At 42.9% G+C, this 13,193-nt stretch overlaps 1 protein-coding gene across 5 annotated transcripts in view; it reads left to right on the top strand.

Moving 5' to 3' along the window:
• UTRN (utrophin) overlaps positions 1-13,193 on the top strand; it is a 593,146-nt gene that overhangs the window by 521,785 nt on the left and 58,168 nt on the right. For all 5 annotated transcript variants that reach the window (XM_075554433.1, XM_075554432.1, XM_075554428.1 and 2 more), the window contains exons 63-65: positions 2,214-2,371; positions 3,778-3,944; positions 9,844-9,955. In XM_075554433.1, coding sequence (XP_075410548.1) covers positions 2,214-2,371; positions 3,778-3,944; positions 9,844-9,955 — 437 coding nt within the window. The remainder of the gene's footprint in view (positions 1-2,213; positions 2,372-3,777; positions 3,945-9,843; positions 9,956-13,193) is intronic.

Below are 13,193 nucleotides of genomic sequence, written 5' to 3'. Positions count from 1 at the left end.
AAACAAAACAAAAACAAAACTTGGGCACAGTTGAGCTCCGTGAAAATGTACAACGTCCCTTATAGATTATTAAATGTACATTTCAATTCTGTATTTACCTCAATAGTCTCTTTCTTGCAGTAGGTTTCAAATGAGCAGCATAAGAATCTTGGATAAATATTTTTCGGCTCTGATAGGGCTACTTCTTAGAAAGGAAAAGAAACAACAGTAGAACTCTAAACTGGGTGAAACAAGAGATGGCAATACTGCGTTTGTCTTCATTGAATTTTCTTTCCCAATGTATGTTTATAATTAAAGTCATATTTCATGATAGTGACTGTGTCGATACCACCAAGCCTGGATCAGTGGTGTGACAATGCAGTCTTGCCAGTGCTGGACCTGGGATTGTGTTACTGCTTGCGGTCAGGGGACTGGCTAGGGGGCTGCTCGCATCCACCACAGGACTGGAACGTTATGATCCATTGGGCTTTTATTGGCTGATTTTTCAAAAGTAGAAGCCGTATTAAGAAAATAGCCTCATCTTTTCACCTGCCATTGTATATTATTTAGTGCTCAAAACTGGTTTTTATGATCCATTAAATGTTTGCCCAGTTTTCCTGGAAAACATCACATACAACACATTTTGATTTCATTTTTCAGAACTAGGAATTATCATTTCAAAACTATTGATTTTTATACTACAATGGACTGGTGAAAATTCTCCATACTTCAAGAGTCACGTACTTACATTCACTGATGTATTTTAGGAAACATGGCAACCGTTTTACTCTTCTAAATGGTAACTAGAAGTTAAGCAAACACTAGAAAGAAGAGTTATTCTTCCATCAGGAATATTATAAAACAGACCAGTGTTTTCTTATAAGAAATTAGGTGAAAATGTGGCTTTTACTTACATTTCCTTAAAAGCCCTTTAAATTGTACAAACGTATTTCATCGCTTAGATGAATGCAAAAGGACTTTTTATAACGGATACTATGAGAGTCTCTTAAAAATAAAAAATGCCTTCTTGTTCATTTTAGTGTTGCTTTTAAAAATAAATTTGAATATTGTTTTCTTAATAAATTAAAAAAGCCAAAAACAAACTCACTGTTAGTGAGTCAGTTCTGACTCGTGGCAACCCTCTAGGGCAGCAGTTCTCAACCTGTGGGTCGTGACCCCTTTGGGGGTCGAACGCCCCTTTTACAGGGGTCGTCTGATTCCTAACAGTGGCAAAATGACAGTGATGAAGTAGCAACGAAAATAATGTTCTGGGTGAGGGTCACCACCACATGAGGAACTGTATGACAGGGTCACGGAAAGTTGAGGAAGGTTGAGAACCACTGCTCTGGGCTGGGGTATAACTGCCTGTGTGGACTTCTGAGACTGTAACTCTTTATGGGAGTAGAAAGCTTCATCGTTCCCCCTCAGGGGGGCTAGTAGTTTCAAACTTCTGACCTTGTGGTTAGCAGCCCAGGCCTTAACCAGTACGCCACCAGGGCTAGAAGCCAAATAATAGATATGTAATAGAGCACTCGGAGTAAAGACAAAGTTGGTAAAGGAGTCTGATAATATTTCCAGATTTGCTGCTCAAGGTCCATTTATTGCTCTGATATATTGAGAGGGGAACTTTGCTGTGAGCCTATTCTCTAACTCAAGAAGCGAAAACTTTATTGAGAGTGTAAAATTACAGTGCCATGAGTTTATTCTACTTAAGAAGGAAATCTGTAGTAATCCATCCACTTAGATGTGTGCGTGCCTCTGGGGGTGCTCCTGACTACAAGCTTGTAATTGGAGTCCATCCAGAAGAGTCTGGAGAGAAAGATCTGACGATCAATCCTGCACCGCTCTGCTCTGACACACGTGCAGTCACCACGTGACAGGACAGATTCAAAGAAAACGGATGTTTCCTAGTACATGGTTCTTTATAATGGAACATGGTTAGCCAGAGCCCCAGTCACAGATATTCTGAATATTCATGAGAACTGCCCAGTTCCTCAGTGGCACCGGTATTCTGAATATTCATGAGAACTGCCCAGTTCCTCAGTGGCACCGGTATTCTGAATATTCATGAGAACTGCCCAGTTCGTCAGTGTCCCCCCTCGGGACAACTCTTCTGTTTGTGCCCCTGAAGTGTGTTCCTCGTGGCTGTCTCCCCCCACCCCTCCCCATGGTGGCATTTGTAGCCAAAGGGCACAGTGGGCAGAAGAAGGCTAACCCCTGGCCTCTCCTTGTAGATCTCTTTAAGGAGGTGGCGGGGCCAACAGAAATGTGTGACCAGCGGCAGCTGGGCCTGTTACTTCACGATGCCATCCAGATCCCGCGGCAGCTGGGGGAAGTGGCGGCTTTCGGGGGCAGTAATATTGAGCCCAGCGTCCGAAGCTGCTTCCAACAGGTAAGCACAAAGGCGCCCTGGAGCATGGGATGTGCTGCACAGAGTTCACGAGGTGGGAGTTCACGTGCTGAGACATAAACAAAGGACGTGGGCCGGATCCAAGGGTGGACGATTTAGGGCCCTTCCCAACAGGCACGTGTGCATTTGATTGCTGACGGCAACTTTGATTCGAGGGGCAGTAGCCCCCTCCAGAACAGGGGTCTCCAAACTTTTAAAACGTGGCCAGTTCACTGTCCCTCAGACCCATTGGAGGGGCGGACTATAGTTTAAAAAAATAAGAAAAAACTATGAACAAATTCCTATGCACACTGCACATATCTTATTTTGAAGTAAAAAAACAAATGGGGCAAAAACACCTGGCGGGCCGGATAAATGTCCTCGGCGGGTCACATGTGGCCCGCGGGTCACAGTTTGAGGACCCCTGCTGCAGAGGGTGGCGGTTTCTCTTCAATTATTTCTGTACTGTGAGCACGTGAGCTCCACCCAGACAAAGGTCTCTGTGTGCGCCGAGTGTCTGCGTATACAAAGGAACTTCAAAAAGTGCATGGAAAGGACCCATCATCTTTAAGCTACATTTTCCAATGAACTTTTTGAAGCCTCCCCGGCCGCGAGCGCGCGCACATGCACGCACACAGGAGTTTCTAAAAGTTTGTGGAAAATTGCATTCTCTCACGATTGCATTTGTCCCCAAACTTTTTGAGGGCCTTTGTTTCTTGGTGCTGCTGTCCCAGAAAGACCATGAGTGGTGGCTTTCAGGAATGGAACTTACTTTCTCACGCTTCCAGAAGCGAAAGGTCTGGATGTAAGGCAGAGCACCGGGCGCGGTCCTTTTCTATTTTGGATTCTGGTAACTGCCAGCAATCCTTGTAAATCGGATGCTGTTGTCTGTCTTCTGCCTGCCTGTGTCCGTCCAGCCTATGCCTTTAAAACCCAGAGGCTATTAGACTGAGAACCACCCCTGCCCCCCCGCTGAGAACACAGGAGCCAGTTAACCCAAGACAGGACCATCTGCACAGATATGTACAGATGCAAACACCACAATCAAACCCAGTGCCACCAAGTCGATTCCAGCTCCTAGTGCCCCTGTGTAGGTTTTCCGATTCTTTCAGACTTTCTGGAAACAGACAGCCAGCCGCCTCCATCTCCGGTGGAGCAGCTGGTGTAGCTCGTCCTCTCTTCTTATGTTTATCAACTGGGTGTCATTGCAGCGTTTTTCAGCCGTGCACTTCTAGATTGTTCTTGCCTTGAAGAACCTGAAAGACTTAGGAACGTAATCTACCCGACCCGATCTATGCAATGTTCCTTTACTTCCGCGCAGAGTATCAGATGATTATGAAGCGCACACACCTGCTGCAGCTAAAGTGCAGGCATTTCTTTGATTGCAACGTTATTTATTTTCTCACCAGAACAACAACAAGCCAGAGATAAGCGTGAAAGAGTTCATAGACTGGATGCATCTGGAGCCCCAGTCCATGGTCTGGCTGCCCGTTTTGCATCGTGTGGCAGCTGCCGAGACTGCAAAACATCAGGCTAAATGCAACATCTGTAAAGAATGTCCAATTGTTGGATTCCGGTAAGACAACCGATGACTCCTATTTTCGGTCCCGTTTTTATGGTTGTCCCATTTATGCCTGCTTAGGGCGTTTTTCTCTCAGTAAATAGGATGCTCAATGTAGTCTATCCATCTAAAAAATGGTAATTGCTTTTAATAACCACTGCCTGACGTGTATTGTAATTATTATTTGCTACTGTGCTCTAGAGCTAGCCATTGTTGACGAGTTTCTATTCATTCGTATCCTGGAAATGCTCAAGCACAGTAATTGGATGACTGATTATGAATAATGGGCCTAGTGGAATTAGGTGCTGTCCTGAGACATGAAGGTCAATGTTAGTGAGCACCAAGCAACCGTTAGCTACTGACAGAGAAACCAGATTAATTTTCTTAACTTCTGCCAAGCATCTCAAACATGCTTTGGAGTTTCATGGGAGGAGTCTGCCTAACCACCACACTGTAATGTGCTCCAACTCAGCCTTTTCCCCGAGTTTATTGGCACACAATTCCCATCCCATACAATTCAGTAGTTCAGTCACTGCAAGAAGAGCTGCAAATCAATTTTAGAATATTTTCTTCAAGCCTGTACTTATTGTTACTAACTCTTCATTTCCCTCTAATTTCCCCTGTCATTCCCTTAAGGAACTATTAATCCAGTTGCCGTCTCTATAGATATATCTATCCTGGATCTCATATTAAAAATATTTTTAAAAAACGCCCAAACCTAACAATAACAAAAAAGATAAAATCCTCAATCGAAAGAAAGCAGAAAATATTAAAAACTGGAACACACCTAAGTGGATCATAAGGGAGATCAAATGATGGGGTATTACATTTTAACCGAACGGGGTCTGCAGCAGTTCACTTTCCAGTGCGTTCTGCATGATAGCGGGCTATTCACATCCATGTTTCTTGGTCAGAGGCTATTGCCCAGAGGCTTATGGGTTGAAAAGGAGATCAGATGATAAGATATTACATTTTAACCCATGTCTGCCATAATCCGAACCCCCAACATAGCCTGTCTGCTGGGCCTATGGTTTGTCTCACATTGAGTCTTCTTGCCTGTCGTGGTCCGGCTGTTATCTGTGCATTTGACCCATGAGGTAGACTGTGTTTATTCTGCAAGAAATCTAATAAATGCCTCTAGGAGATTTGCTACAAACAAGCATTTCTTAGTGGGAGAAATGGTTTAATGTGCTCATTGCTCACCAACATTTTGGAGGAGCAAGTGAAACATCAGCCATCGAAAAACCCCGTGGGGCAGAGTCTGCTCTCACCCCCATGGGGTTGCCATGAGTAAGATGGCCTTGATGGCAACGGGTTGTGGTGGGGAGACGAGGTCAGGGCGTGAATTAGGAAAGCACAGAAGCCCCTGGCGCAGGTTTCATGAGCTCTTTTTCCTTCATGCCGGCACAGCGACTTCCTACCATGTGATGAAGAGGCCTCCGATGAAGAGTCAAGTCAGGAGTTGTTGTGTGCAGACCCCGGTTCTGAATGAAGCACAGTTGTTTTCAGTTGACTTGACGTTATGAGCATAAGCTGTCGGGAGAACATTTTTGCGTTCTCTGTCGGTGGCTAACTTCAGAACTAGAGCTCGCTTCCAGGCCTCCTGTAACTTCAGTGGATCTGCGGGATCATCTTTAGTGTGCCTGCAGAGGCGCTTTGTGCCAGTCCAGCAATGTGGCTGGGAGGACAAAAAGGCAGGGTGGAGCAGGGTCCGCATAAGCCTGATCGCTAGATAGCAGACGCCCCCGTGGGAGTCAAAGGGCAAATGATGGGCAAGGAAGGGGAGAATGATACTAGGTTAACTGTAGCAGGCATCTGGGAATGGCTGAGGTGTAAGCGCCTGCTAGAGAGAGAGCAGGAAATTAGTTGGAGAAGGTGGCAACCCTAAGTTACTGGTGTGAAGATAATCTGATGAAGAGATATAATAATCATCAGAGCTAATAATAGCTGTCACTGACTGTACGCTTATGATATGCCAGGCCCTGTGCTAAACATATATTGTCATTTACTCTTAGTGTATACCTTTGAAAACCAGTATTATTATTTCTACTTTAATCATGAAGGGACTAAAATCTAGAGATTAAATAACTTGTTCAAAGCCGGGTGTCCAATAAGCAAATGTAAAGTTGGGATTCAAAATCCAGATCTTCATAACTGTAGAATCCTTGCTCTTAAGCCATACCATATTAAAAATAAGGAATGAGAAGGAAAAAATAATATATTTTCTTAAAGAGGAGAAGGTTCTTACTAAGAAATAATTGAATTATATTAAACAGAAGAACACTTGATTTAGGATATTGATTATTAGAGTAAGCATATTCCTAGGCTGTATAGAAAATGTAATATGAATCCACTGGAATTTCAGATGGATTTGGGATGAGCTCGGTTAATGTAAGCCCGTCTTTTATGAATGTCGCTTTAGCTCAGAGACACAGCAGCGCCCAGAGGACTGTGCACACAGAGAGCAGAAAGCAGGTCAAACTGTATTTGGTCGCAACTTAAAAGGTTCATTTCCTAAAGTAAAATGTTTGTTTAAAGCTTCAGTACAAAACACTAACATTTAATAGAGTAGTCTTGCTTGTGAGGACATGAACGCGTATCTCATTATCTTCTGCTTTCCATACATTTGAAATCTGTCATAAGATAACTACGAAAGAGCAGTTACGATGATGGAGAGTAAGCACTCCGCGGTGCTCATTATTATTGTGCCTACACCCAGAGACCAAGGGCACCCTGGATGGTTTACAGTACAGGAGCGTGTGCGTCAGGGCTGTATCTTACTCATCCTGTATGCTGAGCAAATAATCCAAGAAGCTGGACTGTGTGGAGAAGGTGACCATCAGGAGTGGTGGAAGATTCAGTAGCAACCCGAGAGATGCCGAGGACACAATTGTTCTTGCTGTCAGTGAAGAGGATGTGAAACTCTGACCGATGAAGATCAGAAACGATATAGTTTTCAGGAATGGACTGCACCTCATCAAGAAGGAAGCGGATCTCAGGACTGGACCACAGACAACGTCATTGTCAATGAAGAAACACTTGTTGACAGGATTTCATTCTACTTGGCTTCACCATGAACAGCCATGGAAGAAGCAGGAGGAAATCAAACAATTCATGGCAATCGGCACGTCGGCTGCAAAGATCTCTGAAAGTGTTGAAAGCAAAAGGTATCACTCTGAGGACTGAGGTGCCTCTGACTCAAGCCACGGTGTGTTCACTGGTCTCGGGCCCGCCACAGCTGAACAACGAATGAGGAGGAATGAAGAACTGAATGAAGCCTTGGCACTTTGGTGCTGGCAGAGTGTTGACTATACCCTGGTCTGCCAGAAGAATGACCAGATCTGTCTGGGTGGTGGCTGCTCGGGAGGTGAAGTGTATTGGCTGCGAATCAAAACCAGGTTTTCTTTAAGGTGACAGAAAGTGAGAATTCTCCTGGCCATCAGTACCCACTGTCCGCAGAGTAAAAGCCCCCAAACTCACCGCTCTCGAGTTCTTTCCGTATAGACACCTTACAGCACAGGGTCGAACTGCCTCTCTGGGTTTCCCAGACTGTGACTCTTTCCTGGAGTAGGAATCCTCATCTTCTGACTGCAGCGCTGCTGGTGGTTTCAAACTGCTGACCCTGGGGTTAGCAGTTTAATGCTTAACCACTATGTCACCAGTAGGCATTCGGTAGTAAATGTAAGTTGATCATATGGTTACTCATAATGTCATAATTAGGATAGTAGCTAAGCTGATCTGTGTCATTGAATTGTCTTACCAAGTGAAAGTACCATACATTCCAAATCTGAACAAAATAGAAATAGGTAGGCCTGATTAGCTTTTAGGTAAATTAGCTCCTAGGTAAAGGGGTCTCTCTCTCTCTCTCTCTCTCTCTCTCTCTCTCTCTCTCTCTCTCTCTCTCTCTCTCTCTCTCTCTCTCTCTCTCTCTGAATGGCTATAGAAAGGAACCAAAGCCAAATAGACGATTAAAAACCAAGGGATAGGAGCATTAGAAAGAGCGGGACTCTATCCAGACTGTTCTCTTGCAGGCTACTTCTTTGGATACATCCTTATTTTCCCTGAACTCTTCTAAGCGCTACCAGTTTTTCTCTGATTACTTCTAAGTGAGCTCTTAGATGCGCAGAATGGTTTATAGGCTGGGAATGGTTTCAGTTCGAATGCCATCCAGCTGCTTCTACTAGCATAAATAAGCTAGAGGCTTAGTTGCCTTTTCTATCAGGGAAACCAAGCAGTCAGCAATCCAGGACTGGGGTGGTATTTCCATGGTCTCCTGAGCCTCAAGCTCTCTCTTTATTTCTTCTCTGCCTTTCTTAACACGTGGTTTCATCTTTCTCATTGCTGGCTAACAAGATAGAGGGAGGTCAGTCTCCAGGAGGGATGTACAGAAGAGAGTACTTCTCCACTTGCTCAGTCCTATAAAACCCTGACTAGAACTGCACCCCGTGGATCCAACTTGTGTTGCACTGGCACCACTGCGCTCAGGGAGGGTTGGGAAATGGGGTGTCAGCAGGCCGTGGCCCGCTCAGAGCACAGCTCCACTGATGGAGGGGGGCGGGTGAGAAGAGAGGCTGTCTCCCACAGGAGTTTTCTACGGTAAACAAAATTCACTGAAAAGATGCCGGTCATTTTGTTAAGTCCTGCTGATGCTGATAGGTCAAGGATCATTTCAAACCAGGAAGCTTTCCTGCTGATGTAAGATACCTGCAGGTTTACATGAATTGATTTTCCTGAAAAAACAATTAGTAAGGGAAATGGCACGTTACTGCAGAAGCTACTCAGCTCTTAATAATTTATAATGTTGACCTCATCCGATCATAAATTTTATTTATATTTTCACTTCGTTTATCTGATCCTGTGCAATATTGGGTAAGTGTTGGTCTGCCAGCCACAAGGTCAGTGATTCAAACCCACCAGCCACTCCTGGGGAAAAAGATGTGATCTTTCTGCAAAATTTACAGCCTTGGGTCACTGTGAATGATCCAAGCATTGACTTGATAGTAGTAGCTTTTAATATTTATGCTCTCAGAAGCCAGAGTGGTAAGAAATCACCTCACCTACTTTGGAGCTGTCAGGAGGAGCCAGGCCTAGAAGGACATCACACTTGGCTAAGTAAAGGGTCAGTAAAACAGAGGAAGATCCGCCACAGGATGGCCTGACACGGTGACTGACAACAGTGCCCTCGCAGGCCCCTAACGACAACAGGAGCTTACTTGTCCCTAGTTACCACCAGCCATGCAGCAGAATGGAGACTCGAGAGACGATATTGTACTAGTTGGCTCTTTGCCTTCCAGAGTAAGATTCTAAAGTTGATCTCCACTGCTCCTCTTCTGTGAGCGATTAAACATCAATTTCCATTTCAGGAATGCACTAAGGGCCAAGTTTTGTAGAGCTGGTTTCTTTATTTCTGAGTATTTAATGACTTTCAATTTTTTTTCCCTGATGCTTGGTTTTAAACCCAGCTAAAAATGCCTTTGTAAATGAACCGTGCTTTGAGGGGAATTTTGAGATTCACGTGTTGTTCATGGAATAACTGACGTTAAAATTTGATATGTCAAGCTCATGGACGTGACTCTCTTCTCTGCCATTTTGCCTTCACATTCAAACATGACAAGATTTTTTTTTTTTTAACATGGGTATCTCTGGCCCCTTACACTGCATGCAGGGAAACATATCGTAGAAACTTGATTTAGCTTTTGCCCCTACTGGTTAGTGATTTCATTTATTTCCCCGGTGGAGTTCAAGGTTCTCTTTATTGTAACTTGGAACTGAGACACTAAATAATTGTCACATCGGTGAGAATTCTGACTTTTATTTCCACGGTGATGCTGCCTGAAATTTTTTCCCACAAGTGATTGTCTTGAACTAAACACTCAGCCTGCAAGCCAATGCATTCTCCTGTTTTTCTCTCTAGGTACAGAAGCCTGAAGCATTTTAACTATGATGTCTGCCAGAGTTGCTTTTTCTCTGGTCGGACAGCCAAAGGTCACAAATTGCACTACCCAATGGTGGAGTACTGCATCCCTGTGAGTACCAAGTATTGCTTTGTTGGTTGCTGTACCTTGTTTTTTATTTAGCTAGTGTATAACATTTTATGCAATTTGACAACTTTTTTTAAAGGGGGGGGGAAAGGGCACATGTGAATTACTAGAACATGCTTGCTTGATTTTAAGTCAATACATCTATATTGAATTTTCAGACCTTCACAGAAAATGCATAACTTATTAAAAATTAATAAGAAAACGTAACTTATTCAAATTGCATTTGCATTTGTAGGTTTATTCCAAATGGAACTTTCCTGGTAGGGAACACTTTAAAGTGGCCATTCTGATTTACTTTGAAAATAATGCTCTTTAAAGGAACTCATGTATCTTTTTGGCATACTTCATTAACATTTGGCTTCGTAATTAAATACTATATTCATGTTAGCAAATGGAAAAATGGAAAAAAGGGATAAAGTGAGATTCAAACCCCAACCCTCTGCTACAGAGTCAATCCCGACCCATAGTGACCCCCCTCCCCCCCAGGACAAGCTAGAACTGCCTCTGAGGGATTCGGAGACCCCAGGAGCTGAAATGGGGAATATCATTCATAAAAAGCTGACCTCCTGAATAGCTACTTTATAACCTCTGCCCCTGGCTCTGATATTGTTAAGATTTTAATTTATTTTTACGTTTACTTGATTGGATCCTAGTTTTACTAAACATTTTATTTCAGAAGTGTTCCCCCATGTTGTCACACAGCAAAATTTTTCTTAGAAAGTATTTAATGAAATGCATCATTGCGTTTACTTTAACTTACCCTTCCCTAAATGTGGCAAAGTTGCCATTTTCTGGGATCAGCGACACTCCTGTAAATATCTTTACTTATAAAGCTATTTCCATATATCTATAAATGCATTTCCATAGGAGAAAGGATTAGAAGTAGATGACTTAGGTCAATGAATACAAGCATTTTCATACCCAAAACACTTGTTGGCCAGTTATATGCCTACAGAGCTTCATTCCACTTTATGTATCTATCGCTTTACAAGCTTTGGATGCTGGGTTCTTATTGTTCACTTGGTGTAAAGCTTTATTTGTTTGCTTATTTTCTTGATGTCACCCTGATTTCTTATCAACAGATGTTCTTTAGTTTTCCTTCCAAATTGTGAACCACAATTTATTCATAGAGCTGTGTGTTTTCTTTGGTGTAGGGAATTAAGTTACTTTTTTGGATCATAAATTGCCGGAAAGGCAGCAATAGTTATAAAATATACACATATAAGTCTCTCATTCTTAGCTATCTTATCTCAAATAAATAGGTATCCTATATATGAAGAGGAAATCTCTGGGAGATGGTACTGAATAATAAGAGGTAGAATTTCCTTAGTGGATAATAATTTTAACCAGTAAAAAAATCCCCCCCAAATAATTTGTGAAGTGTCGCTTATTTCTTAGTATTAGCTTATGCACTCCCTCAGTTAGTGAACATTACCACGGGCCAGACAGTGTTTTCAGCTTTGATCAATCAAAGTGTTGTACCGAAGTCGATGAAGATTTCTGACTGCGTGGTTACTTACCTCGTAAGCAGGAAGGAGACGTGTGACAGCGAGCCAGAAAACAGACAGGAGATTATGGCTGATTGTAACCAGTGCCTTTAAAAAGGAAATGGAGAATGGGAAGAAGAGATGCTGTAAGAACTCAGTAGGTCAGGTCGGAAAGTTAGTATTTAAGCTGAGAGTGGAGGATGAGAAAGAGAGAGTTGTGCAAGTGTAAGAGTATTTCAGAGAGAAGAGCCAGCATGCTCAGTGGCCAGGAGATGGGAAAGAGGTTTGGACAACCCGGGTATGGCAAGAAACGAGCGCTTTGCACAGGAAGCATGCCGTAGGGCACACTGGATACATAATTTGCAATACTGTTCCCCGTTCTGGAGTTTATATAGTGATCTGATTAGTAGCCTTCCTCTAAATAATTTCTACAGCAGGTTGTTTTTCTTTCTGTACCTGGTCACATGACTTTCTATCAAATAACTAGAAGTATGTATTAACAGAGCCTTGAATTTTGGAGTAATGAATCACTTGATTTATCTGCTTTCCAAAATTTATTTTTCTCGCCATGCATGTCAGTGTTTCCCAACGTGGGCGATACTGCTCCCTGTGGGGCACTGACTGGCATAGCATCCAGAGGTGCTGCCAGAGCAGATGCCTACTCTTTACCCTGGATTGTGGGTTGTAGTTACCAGGTTTTCATTGCCAGGATGGTGGCTCAGTCATTTTTTTCCCATAAATGGAGGTGGTTTGGGAACCTATGAGCTATGTTCTTTGAGTGTTTGTTTTCCTCTTTAGAAAAGAAAGGCTCTCTGGTAGTGAGGTTGGGTAAACATTGGTCTGCTAGCCACAAGGTGAGCAGTTCAAACACACCAACCCCATCTGGAAAAAGATGAAATTATCTGCTCCCAGGAAGATTTACAGCCCCCTGAAGTCCTAAATAGAGTCACTCTAAATCAGAATTGACTCGCTGTCAGTGGGTTTGGTTAGGTTGCCTTCTTTTAAGTAAGCATTTATGGTTCATTCATCTCTAACCCAACGTGCTGAAACTCGTGTAATGTCTGCCTTGTAAAATGAGCTCCATTGTGAATTTGTTCAGTGCTGTGACAGTACCACTTGAGTGTTAAATGGATCTGACCTTTGATTATAGATCTTGATGTTTGCGATCTTTTGTAGCACATCTACGTTTGTTGTCAGGAAAAGGCTCAGGTTACATTACTTACTTGATCTCTTTTCCCATCAAATTTATGTTCTTGCTGAATTGGAATGCTTCTGCATTTCGTAACTTATTGTGACCCCGCAATCTCATATCTTACCCACCAGATATTTCACCGAATATATCAGTTGTTAATTTATTATCTGCAACATCATTTGTTATATAGCTGTAGAAAGGCTAAGGGCATATGAATTAGGTATTATGACTTATGAAGGATTTTATGAGATTGATAGGAAAATATATAAGGATATGTAATAGTTTATTTTCTCTTTTTAGAAAGTTACTTTTTAAACTCTGATCCCCGACTCCACCCCACCTTTCTAATAATCTAAACCTGGACACAGGTATTTTTAATTAGGTACAGCAAGAGGTCTTCCTAAGAGACAACATGACATGGGTTTAATCCCCCTCCCTATTCATCAAAATCCACCTTTCTACCAAGTACAGCTGGCAGTTGTCTTGGTGTGAGACATCTTTCTTAACTCCCCTCACTTGCCCTCACCCAGCCACGCCCATGGGG

The sequence above is a fragment of the Tenrec ecaudatus genome, chromosome 7 (genome assembly GCF_050624435.1).
Source record: "Tenrec ecaudatus isolate mTenEca1 chromosome 7, mTenEca1.hap1, whole genome shotgun sequence".
Classification (NCBI taxonomy): domain Eukaryota; kingdom Metazoa; phylum Chordata; class Mammalia; order Afrosoricida; family Tenrecidae; genus Tenrec; species Tenrec ecaudatus.
Note: the sequence above shows the minus strand (reverse complement) of the source record. Positions and strands in the feature narration are given on the sequence as shown.